This window comes from Ranitomeya imitator, chromosome 6, assembly GCF_032444005.1.
Source record: "Ranitomeya imitator isolate aRanImi1 chromosome 6, aRanImi1.pri, whole genome shotgun sequence".
Taxonomy (NCBI): Eukaryota; Metazoa; Chordata; class Amphibia; order Anura; family Dendrobatidae; genus Ranitomeya; species Ranitomeya imitator.
In genome coordinates, this window is record NC_091287.1 from 107446710 (window position 1) to 107465698 (window position 18989).

The 18989-nt window shown below is 42.8% G+C and overlaps 1 protein-coding gene across 1 annotated transcript in view; it reads left to right on the top strand.

Annotated features, from left to right (window-relative positions):
• LOC138642072 (ubiquitin-conjugating enzyme E2 E1) overlaps nucleotides 1–18989 on the top strand; it is a 63665-nt gene that overhangs the window by 38152 nt on the left and 6524 nt on the right. The window contains exon 4 of the mRNA XM_069729988.1: nucleotides 17135–17282. Within this exon, the coding sequence (XP_069586089.1) occupies nucleotides 17135–17282 (148 nt within the window). The remainder of the gene's footprint in view (nucleotides 1–17134; nucleotides 17283–18989) is intronic.

Sequence of the window (18989 nt, forward strand, 5' to 3'; positions counted from 1 at the left end):
AGCCAAGGTAAAGCAGACAGCTGGGGGCTTATGTTCTGAGGATGGGAAGGTTCCCCTCACTATTGGGCCCTCCCAACCTAAAAATACCAACTTTCACCCCCCAGAATTGGCACATCCATTAGATGTGCTAATTCTGGCATTTCACCCTGGCTTTTCCCGATTCCACTGGTGCCGTGAAAATTGGGATAATAGTTTATGGGGTTGATGTCAGCTGTGTAATGTTCACTGTCATCAACCCCATAAACCATTACCCGATTGCCACCGCACTGGGGCAAAGTGCCACAATTGGCACATCTAGTGCATGCGCCATTTCTGGAGTGGCCAATACCCAGGGACCTTCCCAGCCTGATAATATATGCCTGCAGCTGTCTGCTTTACCTGGGATGGTTATCAAAAAATGGGGGGGACCCCACATCATTTTTTTTAATTATTATTATTTACTTATTTAATAGGTTAAATAAAGCTAAAGACCCTTTAGTGCCACATGAGACAGTACAGGGTGCTAGTTTATTTTATGTTGGAGGCTTGTGACATTAAATATTTACAGGATATCTATTTATTCTACACATCTATTCTATAGACCTGTCGATATCTGTATGTAAGATTGCTTTATTAGTTTGTAAACTAGCTTTAAATTACATAGAGAATTACAGTTTGGAAAAGATGATGTTAAAAAATGCATTGGATATGCATATCATATGCATGTCATACGGATGCTAGGTGAGCAAAATCGCATTGTAATCGCATGACACTCGTCATAGTTTTTCTGGATCAACATCGAGCAATTGTATTATTGTTTTATGCAGATATGAGCGAGGCCTTAAAATGAGCCTCGCCATGGGACTAATAAGAGACTACATTCCCCATATATAGTAACCCTACCCAGTGCCCACCATTTGCCTGCTGCTGTCTCCTTGGCTCGGACCAGCGTTTTTTTCACCGATCTACCAAGATTGCAGTGATTGGAGAAGTGCGGGGAGCAGTCTATACCAGACCTCCCTGCCTTTCCTGTGCTGTGGAGACATGGATCACACTTGTCATTGCACTTTTCCTTACCCCCATATTGGCCATCATGGAAACATAAGGTAAGCGGAGAGCAGTGGAAGCAGCGGGAGGCAGGCATAGGGCACTGGATAGGATGACTATACATACATATATGGAGTCTCTTATCAGGACAAAGTTAAAGGGTCCCTTCAAGTGGTACAATTTTGGCTAGTTGTAGCCACCCCTAGTGAGTGCTCGCTGCATGGGTATTGGTACAGCATCCATCATTCATAGGGTGTCATAAATATGTTTTTCATTAAATTTGATGGCTTTTACTGAATGGCAAGGGTGAGGGTAGGTGGGATTCCAGGTTTAGGAGGTTACCTGAAACTCCCAAGTTTCATGTAAAATGTTGACTTTTCTAACGTGTAAAGCTTCTAATGAGATTCATGGGGAAAAATATATCACTAAAGATGTGGAATAAAGCAAAGGCCATGCTCCATGCCATGTTATAGGACTGGGCTGCGGGTGATCTGCCAGTCTGTGTACTGGCAGCGGGCTGTAAGAGCTAATATCACACACAGAACACGTCAGTAGTACAAAGACATGAATATAAAGAGTTGTCTGAGTAAGGGGTTAACGCCGTATTCCTTCTGCACTGGAGGAATGATTGGGTGATATTGGCGCATTCTGCGATGCCATGGCAGGAGATGTGGGGCTGTTGTCTTTTGTTAAATTACCTGAATAGTAGCAAATTGCATCTAAGTGCAGGTTCATTATCCACATAATACACTGTAATATGAAACAATCCCGTCCGTCCCACCGCAGAAAGCGATCTCCTTGTATAAATATACTGACTAGTGAAGCATTTCACAGCACACTTACAAGTTATTGGATTTTTGCTGCAAGCAAAAAACTACCGTAGCTTCCATCTCTGACACTGCATATTCCTGTTTACCCAGATTTATTTTTATTTTTTTCTTTTAATGAGGAAAAAAATGTTGCAACTGAATTAAGAAGAAATTTTTGTTAGTACTTCGTAGAGCACCTTTGGCTGTTTTGACCTGCTGCTCGTGTGATTAATGGCCAAATACCAGCTTCTGAGGAATCTTTGCTTCTACTTCATGGGCCATAACTCCAGTTCCAGTTCACTAATATTCTTGGGTGGTCAGGAGAGTGGTCTAAAAAGTTAAGAGATTATTGCCTTGCACAAAAAGGAAAAGGATACAAAAAGATAGCAAATGCATTGAATACTCCCAGATATACAGTTAGTAACAGAGTTCACAAGTTCAAAAATAAAGGAACATTGGCTACACTACATGGAAGCAAGAGAAAGCAGAAAATATCACCAACTCCCATCAAATTCTTGATGAGATAGGTGGTCAAAAACCCTTGAGTGACTTCAAAAGGTTTGCAGCAAGATTTAGCACCAACAGACTCGGGAGTATTCAGATAGCACAGTAAGGTACATTCTGAACGCCAAAAGGTCTCCAAGCCTAAACTCCAAGGCATACTCTGTTGACTCAAGAAGATCACTAGACAAGTCGGCTAAAATATGCTCAAAACCTTATAAATAAGCCACAGAAGTTTGGGGTTTCTGCACTGTGGAGCAATTAAACTAAACTCAAATGTTTCAGGCCTATGGCTCAGCTGGATGTCTGGAAACATATTCTGTAAAGTACATCCTACATACAGTGAAGCATGACGGTGCCTTGGTGATGCTCTAAGGCTGCTTTTCTTCCACTGACACTGGAAGCCTGCAGTGTGTAGAGGAAAAGACTGATTCAACAAAATAATAGGAAGTCCTAGGACAAATCATGATGCCTTCTGTGAGGAATCTGATGTTTAGATGACATTGGACCATTCAATAGGAAATGATCCCAAGCATACTTAAAAGTCCACCAAGGCTTGGTTTCAGAAAACAGGTGCTTTACTTGAAATCCATACAAAATCATTGGTGGGCTATTTAGAAGGTGATTGCAGACTATTCAGGAACTGTAGGCCATTGCCCTATAGGAATGCACTAAGATTCCCTAAAATGGTGCAAGAAACTAGTGCCTGGTCATGCATCGCATTTGTCACAGGTCATAATAGCCAAAGGTGCTCTAATAAATACTGAAGACGCTTGTCACTGAAGGGAATCTGTCAGCAGGATTTCAGCCCCCCAACTATTTATTTGTGCATGTTGCATTATTAAAGACAAGTCCAGCAATACCTTAGCATGGTCTGCCTGATGCTCCGTTACTGAGAAATCAGGGTTTAAATTGATATGAAAATAACAATGTTGCACATTGTCTGAGCCAAAGCATTGATCTTTAACCCCTTTACCCCCAAGGGTGGTTTGCACGTTAATGACCGGGCCAATTTTTACAATTCTGACCACTGTCCCTTTATGAGGTTATAACTCTGGAACGCTTCAACAGATCCCAGTGAATCTGACAATGTTTTCTCGTGACATATTGTACTTCATGACAATGGTAAAAATTCTTTGATAGTACCTGCGTTTATTTGTGAAAAAAACGGAAATTTGGCGAAAATTATGAAAATTTCGCAATTTTCCAACTTTGAATTTTTATGCAATTAAATCACAGAGATATGTCACACAAAATACTTAATAAGTAACATTTCCCACATGTCTAGTTTACATCAGCACAATTTTGGAACCAAAATTTTTTTTTGTTAGGGAGTTATAAGGGTGAAAAGTTGACCAGCAATTTCTCATTTCTACAACACCATTTTTTTTAGGGACCACATCTCATTTGAAGTCATTTTGAGGGGTCTATATGATAGAAAATACCCAAGTGTGACACCATTCTAAAAGAAAATACCCAAGTGTGACACCATTCTAAAAACTACACCCCTCAAGGTGCTCAAAACCATATTCAGGAAGTTTATTAACCCTTCTTGTGCTTCACAGGAATTTTTTGAATGTTTAAATAAAAATGAACATTTAACTTTTTTTCACAAAAAATTTAATTCAGCTCCAATTTGTTTTATTTTACCAAGGGTAACAGGAGAAAATGGACCCCAAATATTGTTGTACAATTTGTCCTGAGTACGCCAATACCCCACATGTGGGGGTAAACCACTGTTTGGGCGCATGGCACAGCTCGGAAGCAAAGGAGCGCCATTTGACTTTTCAATGCAAAATTGACTGGAATTGAGATGGGACGCCATGTTTCGTTTGGAGAGCCCCTGATGTGCCTAAACATTGAAACCCCCACAAGTGACACCATTTTGGAAAGTAGACCCCCTAAGGAACTTATCTAGAGGTGTGGTGAGCACTTTGACCCATCAAGTGCTTCACAGAAGTTTATAATGTAGAACCGTAAAAATAAAAAATCATATTTTTTCACAAAAATTATCTTTTCGCCCCCAATTTTTTATTTTTCCAAGGGCAAGAGAAGAAATTGGACCCCAAAAGTTGTTGTACAATTTGTCCTGAGTACGCTGATACCCCATATGTGGGGGTAAACCACTGTTTGGGCGGATGGGAGAGTTCGGAAAGGAAGGAGCGCCGTTTGACTTTTCAATGCAAAATTGACAGGAATTGAGATGAGACGCCATGTTGCGTTTGCAGAGCCCCTAATGTACCTAAATATTAGAAACCCCTCACAAGTGACACCATTTTGGAATGTAGACCCCCTAAGGAACTTATCTAGATGTGTGGTGAACGCTTTGACCCACCAAGGGCTTCACAGAAGTTTATAATGGAGAGCCGTAAAAATAAAACAAACATTTTTTCCCACAAAAATTATTTTTTAGCCCCCAGTTTTGTATTTTCCCGAGGGTAACAGGAGAAATTGGACCCCAAAATTTGTTGTCCAATTTGTCCTGAGTGCGCTGATACCCCATATGTGGGGGGAAACCACTGTTTGGGCACATGGGAGGGCTCGGAAGGGAAGGAGTGCCATTTGAATGCAGACTTAGATGGAATGGTCTGCAGGTGTCACATTGCATTTGCAGAGCCCCTAATGTACCTAAACAGTAGAAACCCCCCACAAGTGACACCATTTTGGAAAGTAGACCCCCTAAGGAACTTATCTAGATGTGTGGTGAGCGCTTTGACCCACCAAGGGCTTCACAGAAGTTTATAATGGAGAGCCGTAAAAATAAAACAAAAATTTTTTCCCACAAAAATTATTTTTTAGCCCCCAGTTTTAAATTTTCCCGAGGGTAACAGGAGAAATTGGACCCGAAAATTTGTTGTCCAATTTGTCCTGAGTGCGCTGATACCCCATATGTTGGGGTAAACCCCTGTTTGGGCACATGGGAGAGCTCGGAAGGGAAGAAGCACTGTTTTACTTTTTCAACGCAGAATTGGCTGGAATTGAGATCGGACGCCATGTCGCGTTTCGAGAGCCCCTGATGTGCCTAAACAGTGGAAACCCCCCAATTATAACTGAAACCCTAATCCAAACACACCCCTAACCCTAATTCCAACGGTAACCCTAACCACACCTCTAACCCTGACACACCCCTAACCCTAATCCAAACCCTATTCCCAACTGTAAATGTAATCTAAACCCTAACTGTAACTTTAGCCCCAACCCAAACTGTAGCCCTAGCCCTAGCTTTAACCCTAGCCCTAACCCTAGCCCTAATGGGAAAATGGAAATAAATACATTTTTTTAATTTTTCCCTAACTAAGAGGGTGATGAAGGGGGGTTTGATTTACTTTTATAGTGGGTTTTTTAGCAGATTGTTATGATTGGCAGCCGTCACACACTGAAAGACGCTTTTTATTGCAAAAAATATTTTTTGCGTTACCACATTTTGAGAGCCATAATTTTTCCATATTTTGGTCCACAGAGTCATGTGAGGTCTTGTTTTTTGCGGGACGAGTTGACGTTTTTATTGGTAACATTTTCGGGCACGTGACATTTTTTGATCGCTTTTTATTCCGATTTTTGTGAGGCAGAATGACCAAAAACCAGCTATTCATGAATTTCTTTTGGGGGAGGCGTTTATACCGTTCCGCGTTTGGTAAAATGGATAAAGCAGTTTTATTCTTCGGGTCAGTACAATTACAGCGACACCTCATTTATATCATTTTTTTATGTTTTGGCGCTTTTATACGATAAAAACTATTTTATAGAAAAAATAATTATTTTTGCATCGCTTTATTCTCAGGACTATGACTTTTTTATTTTTTTGCTGATTATGCTGTATGGTGGCTCGTTTTTTGCGGGACAAGATGATGCTTTCAGCGGTACCATGGTTATTTATATCTGTCCTTTTGATCGCGTGTTATTCCACTTTTTGTTCGGCGGTATGATAATAAAGCGTTGTTTTTTGCCTCGTTTTTTTTTTTCTTACGGTGTTTACTGAAGGGGTTAACTAGTGGGCCAGTTTTATAGGTCGGGCCGTTACGGACGCGGCGATACTAAATATATGTACTTTTATTGTTTTTTTTTATTTATTTAGATAAAGAAATGTATTTATGGGAATAATATTTTTTTTTTTTTTCATTATTTAGGAATATTTTTTTAAATTTTTTTTTACACATTTGGAAATTTTTTTTTTAACTTTTTTACTTTGTCCCGGGGGGGACATCACAGATCGGTGATCTGACAGTGTGCACAGCACTCTGTCAGATCACTGATCTCACTTAGAGCAGTACAGCCTTCACAGTGCCTGCTCTGAGCAGGCGCTGTGAAGCCACCTCCCTCCCTGCAGGACCCGGATCCGCGGCCATCTTGGATCCGGGTCTGGAGCAGGCAGGGAGGGAGGTAAGACCCTTGCAGCAACGCGATCACATCGCGTTGCTGCGGGGGGCTCAGGGAAGCCCGCAGGGAGCCCCCTCCCTGCGCGATGCTTCCCTGCACCGCCGGCACATCGCGATCATCTTTGATCGCGGTGTGCCAGGGGTTAATGTGCCGGGGGCGGTCCGTGACCGCTCCTGGCACATAGTGCCGGATGTCAGCTGCGATAGGCAGCTGACACCCGGCCCCGATCGGCCGCGCTCCCCCCGTGAGCGCCGCCGATCGCGCTGGACGTACTATCCCGTCCGTGGTCATAGGGGCCCACCCCACCTCGACGGGATAGTACGTCCGATGTCAGAAAGGGGTTAAAGAACAGCTCTTATTCATCTAGTACAGAGCCACTCCTGTTCGACTTCGCCTAGTGCTGCTAGATTGACCGTTCTTTTGCTATGGGACTGACCTGTCAATCACCTGGAGTGGTGCTGGATGGTGCTAAGCTAATTTCGCCTTTGCTTATGGTCCCCAGTCAAATCTTTTAAAGTATATTTTCTCTGAAACAGACAGATCATTTAAGTGAAAAAATATACCCCGGTTGCATTGAGCAACCAGATTCTATTCATCCACGTGGTTTAGGCAGCATGAATCAGGTGACAGGGTACCTTTAACCCCTTCCTGACATGTGCGTATTATTACCGGCGCTGAGCCTGTAACTTTCCGGGCACATGACACGTGATCTATACAGCTGACGTGCCCACAACAGCTGAGAGTGGAATCGCGATCCACCTGCGGCTGTTGACTAGTTAAATGCCACTGTCAGTCTCTGACAACGGCATTTAACTCGCGCTTAAAGGAAGTGAGTCTCTGGCTCAGCCCATAAGTGACCCCGTCACATGATCGGCTGGTTGGTTGTCATGGCCAGATTGGCGGCGTTCAAAGCAAGTGAGCATTTCTGCTACACGCAGGCGATCTGATCATCGCCTGTGTGTAGCAGAGGCGATCAAAGTACTGCTACTGACTACTGAAGCATGCAAAAAGTAAATAAAGTTTTTAAAAGCATTAAAAAATATATAAAAGTCCAAATCGGCCCCCTTCCGCCTCATTAAAAATAAAACAATTAAAAAAATCAAATATACATATATTTGTTGTCGCAGCGTTCATAATTGCCTGATCTATAAATATAAAAAAAATTAACACGATCGCTAAATGGCGTGATGAGAAAAAATTTCAAAACGCCAGAATTACGTTTTTTTGGTTGCTGCTACATTGCACTAAAATGCAATAACGGGTGATCAAAACTTTGTATCTACACCAAAATCATATCAATAAAAAAATCAGCTCGGCGCGCAAAAAATAAGCCCTCACCCATTCCCAGATCACGAAAAATGGAGATGCTAAAGGTCTTGGAAAATGGCGCCTTTTCAAATTATTTAACAAATTTGGATTTTTTGTTCACCACTTAAATAAAAAAAGTACCTATACATGTTTGGTGTCTGTGAACTCGTAATGACCTGGAGAATCATAATGGCAGGTCAGTTTTAGCATATAGTGAACAAGGTAAAAAAAATAAAGAGAAAACAACTGTGGGATTGCACTTTTTTGCAATTTCATCGTACTTGGAATTTGTTTCCGTTTTCCAGTACACGATATGGTAAAACCAATGATGTTGTTCAAAAGCACAACTTGTCCTGAAAAAAAAAAAGCCTTCACAGGGCCATATTAACCACAAAATAAAAAAGTTCTGGCTCTGGGAAGAAGGGGAGAAAAAAATGAAAACGCAAAAACGGAAAATGGCCTGGAGGTTAAGATGGGGTTGTCAAGTAGAGGACAACCTGTTTAAAGCTCCATGCTCACCCACTGAGAAAAAGAAAAAGTCAGCAGGAAATGAATACTTGCCTGTTCTGCATTTCCTGTATGGCCCAGAAATAAATGATTTATTCCCTGTATACTTTAAGCGTATTTTCTAGGGATCTCGCTCACATTACTACATTTTCTGTTTGGTGCCCATTCAATCAGTGTGATCCTTCTATTTTGACATAATATTATAGCAGCAAAATGGAGTAAGAAAATCCCAGATATCATAATAAAAACAAGTAGCTTTATTAACATACAAAAATTACAAAGAATTGGACATCAATAAAATTGCAAATATGCACCATAACAGATGGAACTAAGGAAAAACTCCAGCAGTACAGGTGTGCGTGGGGAACACAACGTATTTCCGGGGGTAAAGATATAGCTAGCAGTATACGGCCATAGACGTAATCATATCATAGGATTAAGTCCTGCATATGTCCCCCGCTGTCACAAACAGCACCTTATGGGGTGAATACTGAGACCATCAACAAGTCAATAGTGACCACTGCGTGCTTACCCATATATAAACCGGACAGCTCACCCACTGCACACCAGGAACCCCTTGACGCACGTTTCGCCGCCAAGCTTTTTCAAAAGGGGATACTAGTCAGCTGTTCGAGATGCCTTAATATAGTGCCGAAACCGGAACTGCCGCTGGACTAACGGCGCATGCGCACCTGGGTCCGAGCACCGCATCACCAGCGGCCGTCACCTGATGTGCGAGCATAAAGGCGGAAATCCGCCGTGTGACGTCAGTGCATGCGCACACACCAGTTACAGATAACCGCAGGAGAGGCGGGGATAACCAAACCCAAGGAGCGCATGCGTCCCCAGAGCGGCCATTAAAATGAAGACCAAGGTTGCGGCCATACTGTGGGAGACCCATTAATATACAAACATACTGAAGATGCGGTGGGGGCGGCTAGTGTAACCGAGGCACAACTAATCCCCACCACACTAGTGCACTACAAAAAGGTAAATATACTAACAATGCAAACGTTTCACTTCATTTTTCTGCTGTACAATCTATTTATTCAGTTAAAGGGATGTTTTTAGTTTTAGTTCTGATTCTTGTTTTATGAAAATTATGCAATTCCCTGTTCAGCTTTCTGTATCAATTCCTGTTGGTTATCAACATCTCTGCTTACCCTTATTCAGTTGAAACCTTTAAGGTTTCATTATCATGTGATTTAGATTTGTTTTTATCGAATGACTGCAAACAGAGAAAACCTCCACACAGTTCATTCAGGAAATACGTGACAAAATTGTGTAACTTTTCAGTCTACAAATAAGTTTTCATTCTGCAAAACAGTGCCTGAAATTGGTGGCCAAATCTGCAGCAAAATCATATTTCAGATGATAATAATCTTTATTTTTATATAGCGCTAACATATTCCGCAACGCTTTACAGGTTGCACACATTATCGTTGCTGTTCCCGTTGAGGCTCACAATCTAAAATTCCCTATCAGTATGTCTTTGGAATGTGGGAGGAAACCGGAGCACCCGGAGGAAACCCACGCAAACACAGAGAGAACATACAAACTCTTTGCAGATGTTGTCCTTAGTGGGGCTTGATGGTTCCACAACATATTTGCATACTAAGGCCATGTTCACACTTTGCGTTTTTGCTGGGGGTTGTGTTTTTATGCAAATTAAAAGCTGCTCTCTACAGAAACGGCTATGAGATTTCAGAACTCTCATGCACACACATATTGTTTTATTTTTTCCTGGCTGAATTGGAAAACTGCTGCTTTTTAAAAAACAAACAAACTGCAGTACGTCACTTTTCAGCCTCTTTGCTGCGCTTTTTCACTCATAGGAAGCAATGAGTAAGTGCAAAAACGCCGCAAAAAAAGTTGCCATCAGTATTTGCTGTGTTTTTAGTGGAAAAAACAGGTACTGAAAGATGTGAAACACATTTATTTTGTGAGTTTCTCAAGTTTAACCCCTTAGCGACCGCCGATACGCCTTTTAACGGCGGCCGCTAAGGGTACTTAAACCACAGCGCCGTTAATTAACGGCGCTGTGGAAAAAGTCCATAGCGCCCCCCAGAGGCCGATTGTCTCCGGGGTCTCGGCTGCCGAGGGTAGCCGAGACCCCAGAGAACATGATTCGGGGGGTTTTTAACCCACCCCGCATTTGCGATCGCCGGTAATTAACCGTTTACCGGCGATCGCAAAAAAAAAAAAAAAAAAGCGATCTCTTTTTAATTTCTCTGTCCTCCGATGTGATCGCACATCGGAGGACAGAGAAAAGGGGTCCCAGGTGGCCCCCCAATACTCACCTAGCTCCCCCGATGCTCCTCGTGTCTCCCGGTGGGCGCCGCCATCTTCAAAATGGCGGGCGCATGCGCAGTGCGCCCGCCGGCCGGCACCGGGAGAATCTTTGGGGTCTCGGCTGCCGGGGGTAGCCGATACCCCAAAGAGCACGATCGGGGTCGGTATTACCGACCCCTGTTTTGCGATCGCCGGTAATTAACTGTTTACCGGCGACCGCAAAAAAAAAAAAAAAAAAAGTAAAGTGTAATTCTCTGTCCTCTGATGTGATCGCACATCAGAGGACAGAGAAATAGGGGGATTCGGGGACCCTAGCATACTCACCTAGGTCCCTAGATCCTCTTGCTGCTCCTCCTGGCCGCCGGCAGCAGAACATGGCGGACGCATGCCCAGTGCGCCCGCCATCTGTCTCCATCTGCCGGCCGGCAGGAGAACAGCAGTTGGGGCTAAAATTAGGGTTAGGGGTAGGGTTAGGGTTAGGGGTAGGGTTAGGGGTAGGATTAGGGTTAGGGGTAGGGGTAGGGTTAGGGGTAGGGTTAGGGGAAGGGTTAGGAGTAGGGTTAGGGGTAGGGTTAGGGGTAGGGTTAGGGTTAGGGGAAGGGTTAGGAGTAGGGTTAGGGGTAGGGGTAGGGGTAGGGCTATGGTTAGGACTAGGGTTGGGGCTAAATTTAGGGTTAGGGTTGGGGCTAAATTTAGGGTTAGGGTTGGGGCTAAACTTAGGGTTAGGCTTCTTTCACACTTACGTCGGTACGGGGCCGTCGCAATGCGTCGGCCCGACATACCGACGCACGTTGTGAAAATTGTGCACAACGTGGGCAGCAGCTGTAGTTTTTCAACACATCCGCTGCCCAATCTATGTCCTGGGGAGGAGGGGGCGGAGTTACGGCCACGCATGCGCGGTCAGAAATGGCGGATGCGACGTACAAAAAAACGTTTCATTGAACTTTTTTTGTGCCGACGCTCCGCCAAAACACAACTGATCCAGTGCACGACGGACGCGACGTGTCGCCATCCGTCACGATCCGTCGGCAATACAAGTTTGGGCAAAAAACGCATCCTGCGGGCACATTTGCAGGATCCGTTTCTTGTCCAAAACGACGGATTGCGACGGAATGCCAAACGACGCAAGTGTGAAAGTAGCCTTAGGGCTAGGGTTAGGGTTGGGGCTAAAGTTAGGGCTAGGGTTGGGGCTAAATTTAGGGTTAGAGCTGGGATTAGGGTTAGGGTTTGGATTAGGGTTGGTATTAGGGTTAGGGTTGGCATTAGGGTTACGCTTGGGATTAGGGTTAGGTTTGGGATTAGGGTTAAGGTTAGGGTTGTGATTAGGGGTGTATTGGGATTAGGGTTAGGTTTGAGGTTAGGGTTGAGATTAGGATTAGGGGTGTGTTGGATTTAGGGTTTTGATTAGGGTTATGGTTAGGGTTGACATTAGGGTTGTTTTGGGGTAAGGGTTGTGATTATGGTTAGGGTTAGTGATTAGGATTATGGATGAGGTTGGGATTAGGGTTAGGGGTGTGTTGGGGTTAGGGTTGGAGCTAGAATTGGGGGGTTTCCACTGTTTAGGTACATCAGGGGTTCTCCAAACACGACAGCCAATTTTGCGCTCAAAAAGTCAAATGGTGCTCCCTCCCTTCTGAGCTTTGCCGTGCGCCCAAACAGTGGGTTACCCCCACATATGGGGCATCAGCGTACTCGGGATAAATTGGACAACAACTTCTTGGGTCCAATTTCTCTTGTTACCCTTGTGAAAATAAAAACTTGGAGGCTACAAAATCTTTTTTGTGAAAAAAAAAATATTTTTTATTTTCACGACTCTGCATTCTAAACTTCTGTGAAGCACTTGGGCATTCAAAGTTCTCACCACACATCTAGATAAGTTCCTTGGGGGGTCTAGTTTCCAAAATGGGGTCACTTGTGGGGGGTTACTACAGTTTAGGTACATCAGGGGCTCTGCAATCGCAACATAATGCCCACAGACCATTCTATCAAAGTCTGCATTCCAAAAAGGCGCTCCTTCCCTTCCGAGCTCTGCCGTGCGCCCAAACAGTGGTTTACCCCCACATATGGGGTACCAGCATACTCAGGACAAATTGGACAACAACTTTTGGCGTCCAATTTCTCTTGTTACCCTTGTGAAAATAAAAATTTTGTGGCTAAAAAATCTTTTTTGTGGAAAAAAAAAATATTTTTTATTTTCACGGCTCTGCATTATAAACTTCTGTGAAGCACTTGGGCATTCAAGGTTCTCACCACACATCTAGATAAGTTCCATGGGGGGTCTAGTTTCCAAAATGGGGTCACTTGTGGGGGATTTCTACTGTTTAGGCACATCAGGGGCTCTCCAAACGCGACATGGCGTCCGATCTCAATTCCAGCCAATTCTACATTGAAAAAGTAAAACGGCACTCTTTCTCTTCCAAGCTCTGCGGTGCGCCCAAACAGTGGTTTACCCCCACATATTGGGTATCGACGTACTCAGGAGAAATTGCACAACAACTTTAGTGGTCTAATTTCTCCTGTTACCCTTGTGAAAATAAAAATTTGTGGGCAGAAAGATCATTTTTGTAGAAAAAATGCAATTTTTTTTTTTCACGGCTCTACGTTATAAACTTCTGTGAAGCACATGGGGGTTCAAAGTGCTCGCCACACATCTAGATAAGTTCCTTAAGGGGTCTAGTTTCCAAAATGGTGTCACTTGTGGGGGGTTTCCACTGTTTAGGCACATCAGGGGCTCTCCAAACGCGACATGGCGTCCAATCTCAATTCCAGCCAATTCTACATTGAAAAAGTAAAACGGCACTCCTTCTCTTCCAAGCTCTGCGGTGCGCCCTAACAGTTGTTTACCCCCACATATTGGGTATCAGCGTACTCAGGAGAAATTGCACAACAACTTTTGTGGTCTAATTTCTCCTGTTACCCTTGTGAAAATAAGAATTTGTGGGCGAAAAGATCATTTTTGTGTAAACAAAAGCGATTTTTTATTTTCACGGCTCTACGTTATAAACTTCTGTGAAGCACTTGGGGGTTCAAAGTGCTCACCACACATCTAGATAAGTTCCTTAAGGGGTCTAGTTTCCAAAATGGTGTCACTTGTGGGGAGTTTCCACTGTTTAGGTACATCAGGGGCTCTCTAAATGTGACATGGTGTCCGATCTCAATTCCAGCCAATTCTGCATTGAAAAAGTCAAACGGCGCTCCTTCACTTCTAAGTTCTGCGGTGCGCCCTAACAGTGGTTTACCCCCACATATGGGGTATTGGCGTATTCAGGAGAAATTGCATAACAAAATTTATGGTTACATTTCTGTTTTTACACTTGTGAAAATAAAAAAAATGGTTCTGAATTAAGATGTTTGCAAAAAAAAGTTAAATGTTCATTTTTTCCTTCCACATTGTTTCAGTTCCTGTGAAGCACGTAAAGGGTTAATAAACTTCTTGAATGTGGTTTTGAGAACCTTGAGGGGTGTAGTTTTTAGAATGGTGTCACACTTCATTATTTTCTATCATATAGACCCCTCAAAATGACTTCAAATGTGATGTGGTCCCTAAAAAGAAATGGTGTTGTAAAAATGAGAAATTGCTGGTCAACTTTTAACCCTTATAACTCCCTAACAAAAAAAAGTTTTGTTTCCAAAATTGTGCTGATGTAAAGTAGACATGTGGGAAATGTTATTTATTAACGATTTTTCATGACATATCTCTCTGATTTAAGGGCATAAAAATACAAAGTTTGAAAATTGCAAAATTTTAAAAATTTTCGCCATATTTCCGTTTTTTTCATAAATAATCGCAAGTAATATCGAAGAAATGTTACCACTAACATGAAGTACAATATGTCACGAAAAAACAGTCTCAGAATCAGCGGGATCCGTTGAAGCGTTCCAGAGTTATAACCTCATAAAGTGACAGTGGTCAGAATTGCAAAAATTGGCCTGGTCATTAAGTACCAAATTGGCTCTGTCACTAAGGGGTTAAACCACAAAGTCTTGGTCTCCTCACATGAGATGGCAGCTAGGATTAGTACAGTTTAATTAGTGGTATGTGTAAAGTAAACAATACCTAACCAACTCAATGGCCCTGACCAGTGTGTGAATGTAAACAATACCTGACCAACTCAATGGCCCTGACCAGTGTCTAAAATGTAAACAATACCTGACCAACTCAATGGCCCTGACCAGTGTGTGAATGTAAACAATACCTGACCAACTCAATGGCCCTGACCAGTGTGTAAAATGTAAACAATACCTGATCAACTCAATGGCCCTGACCAGTGTGTAAAATGTAAACAATACCTGACCAACTCAATGGCCCTGACCAGTGTGTGAATGTAAACAATACCTGACCAACTCAATGGCCCTGACCAGTGTGTGAATGTAAACAATACCTGATCAACTCAATGGCCCTCACCAGTGTGTGAATGTAAACAATACCTGATCAACTCAATGGCCCTCGCCAGTGTGTGAATGTAAACAATACCTGATCAACTCAATGGCCCTCAGTGTGTGAATGTAAACAATACCTGATCAACTCAATGGCCCTCACCAGTGTGTGAATGTAAACAATACCTGACCAACTCAATGGCCCTGACCAATGTGAAAAGTAGGAAAAGTAAACAATGCATGACTAACTCAATGGCCCTGACTGACCTATGAAATGCTCTACCAATGTGTTAAGTAAACTATTCCAGACTGATTCAACTCTACCCTCCCCCCCCCCCCCCCCCCCAGTCCCCGCCCGCGGATTTTACATTTGCAATTCTGTATTTTTTCATGAACTTTTGTTGGTTCAGATTCTCAATATTTTTTCAGACATAATTTTTTTTATCAAATTGCCCTTTTTTTTCCCAAAAACGTTTTATGGTGTCACATATGTTTTGCATTGGTGCCCTAACACCTTGCATTGTTCATGCTTATATGGTGGAAGCAAGGTGTGAATGTAAACAATACCTGATCAACTCAATGGCCCTCAGTGTGTGAATGTAAACAATACCTGACCAGCTCAATGGCCCTGACCAATTTGTGAATGTAAACAATACCTGACCAACTCAATGGCCCTGACCAATGTGTGAATATATACCTGACCAACTCAATGGCTGACCAATGTATGAATGTAAACAATACCTGACTAACTCAATGGCTGACCAGTGTGTGAAAGTTAACAAAACCTGACCAACTGAATGGCCAACCAATGTATGAATGTAAACAATACCTGACCAACTCAATGGCCCTGACCAATTTGTGAATGTGAACAATACCTGACCAACTCAATGGCCCTGACCAATGTGTGAATATATACCTGACCAACTCAATGGCTGACCAATGTATGAATGTAAACAATACCTGACTAACTCAATGGCTGACCAGTGTGTGAAAGTTAACAAAACCTGACCAACTGAATGGCCAACCAATGTATGAATGTAAACAATACCTGACCAACTCAATGGCCCTGACCAATGTGAAAAGTAGGAAAAGTAAACAATGCATGACTAACTCAATGGCCCTGACTGACCTATGAAATGCTCTACCAATGTGTTAAGTAAACTATTCCAGACTAATTAATCTCCCTCCCCCCCCCCCCCGTCCCCGCCCGCGGTTTTTACATTTGCAATTCTGTATTTTTTCATGAACTTTTGTTGGTTCAGATTCTCAATATTTTTTCAGACATAATATTTTTTTATCAAATTGCCCTTTTTTTTCCAAAAACGTTTTATGGTGTCACATATGTTTTGCATTGGTGCCCTAACACCTTGCATTGTTCATGCTTATATGGTGGAAGCAAGGTTAAACTTTGGAATCCTAAAAAAATCAGCAAGAAAAGCCACAAAAAAGTCAGTGGAAACATTAAAAATAAGTTATGGGTCTCAGAATGTGGTGACAAAAATATTTTTTTTTTACATTACTGCAATTGTACTGGACCAAAACAATGCCATGACAATTGCAGTTTTAATTGCTAATGTGAACCTACTCTCCAAAGATCCCTAAACTATGAAACTATTTATTAATGAAACCCATGTTTTTTTTTTCTATTTAAACAATTGTTCGTTTGAATTTTGAAATTTAATTCTTACCTCTAAACGGCAAAAAGTGAAGATAACACCTGCAATTATTAAGCTTTACCACAAGAGGTCACTAGACTAAAGCAAAAACTATCTTTTATCCCCCTAGAAGGCTGACTAATCCCATCTATACTAATGCCATCTATACTGGGTTGTGATTTGCAGTTTATCTTGAGAACGTGCATTTATCCTAAATCATTCTTGTATTCCTACTAAAAGTCTATTTCAATTTTATATATATACGGTATTTTTTTTTCCTAGGTGACATTTCGGACAAGAATCTATCACTGTAACATTAACAGCCAAGGTGTCATCTGCCTTGATATCTTGAAAGACAACTGGAGCCCAGCACTAACCATTTCTAAAGTTCTCCTCTCCATCTGCTCTCTGCTCACAGACTGCAATCCTGGTAAGTATCGTCTGAGCGGAGATTGGGGCTACACTAGAGAAAACAATTCTCGTAAAGCTAAGATTATGTTTTAGGGCTCTGTCCGATGGCATGGCCTGGCCACACATCTACTGACCTGAGCGTGACAACTTCATATATTTCTATGTCGTGCTCGGGTCAGGAAATGTGTGGCCCGACCTCAAACTGATCACTGACATCTTAGAGGGCCCTTACTTATACTCCGCGTTGCTTTTGTTAAGACACTTTAGTAAATATTCCTCAAAGTTGTCACTCCAGAATTCTGGCGTAAAAGCTTTGAAAATTTAACGGTTTTGGTGTTTCCCCAGCTCTTATGGCATCCCCTACGCCGGAAATCTGACTCCAGTTCCTGAGTGGAGTAAGCGTTCTGGTGAGGCCACGAAGATGTATGCCACTCATCAGATTTTCATGACTCGGGTGGGTGCCACCTCATCAAGACCAGCATGAACAATGCCAGTCTTGTTGAATCGGCCCCATTAAGTTCCTCATACAGTTTTATTGTTGCCTATGATCCCTCTAGTATTACAGGTGCATGTGACAGTAAGATAATGGAAAATAACGTACCACCATTCAGTGTAAGATCAGAACTCTCTTAATATTGCACATATTTTGGGATTATAACCTGGAACTGCAGGACGTCTGGTTGTTCTGCCCTAATGTAATTACATGTCTCCTAAAAGCAACACTCCGATGCAGACTGGCCTTGTAAATCAAGGCCTATGTAGTGTCCATCTTCTGCTGCTGCACCTTCATTCTGCTCCCTGGTTCAATGTGTTGCAACATGGCCTTTGTTGGGGTCAGATGCCCCTTCCACTTCCCTCTTATAGGACCAGTGCCAATCTTAGAGGTCTGGGGAAGGATGGGTCATGTCTGTTACTTGTAAGAATGCTATCCATAGAGGAGCCATGGACTGCGGCAGCCTTCTTTGGAAGATGCAAACAGAGCTTCAGAACAGCTGAAAACAGGCACAGATCATTTTAAGAGAATGGGACCAGCTAGTTTTACTACCAGTTTGGCTTTTTTTTTTAATTAGGCTTCTTTCACACTTCCGTCGGTACGGGGCCGTTGCTAAGCGTCGGCGCGACTTACCGATGGACGTTGTGAAAATTCGGCACAACGTGGGCAGCGGATGCAGTGTTTCAACGCATCCGCTGCCCATTCTAAAGTCCCGGGGAGGAGGGGCGGAGTCCCGGCCGCGCATGCGCGGTAGGAAATGCAGGACCCGACGTACGAATGAATTTTCGTGACGAGGGTCCGCCAAAACACGACACATCCAGTGCACGACGGACGCGACATATGGCCATACGTCGCGAACTGTCGGCAATACAACTCTATGGGAAAAAAAACGCATCCTGCGGGCACATTTGCAGGATGCGTTTTTTTCTCAAATCTACACATTGCGACGGAGGCCAAACGACGCAAGTGTGAAAGTAGCCAGTTATTCCTTAGGCCACATTCACACACCTTTCTTTTGTCCCAATTTACCATCCATGCATTTGTGTTTTACATTTTTTCGCTGTGTAATGAGTACAAGAAGCTGAAAAGCCCTTTTTTTCATAAGAGGAAAACTGATACCGCACTGATGTCAAAACAAGGATACAACGATCAAAAGCTGGGGCGTGGCTTAGGTGCAGGTGATGTAGGTCGCAAAATGTGCGAGCTCCTGAGGTAACCCTCTAACGCAACATA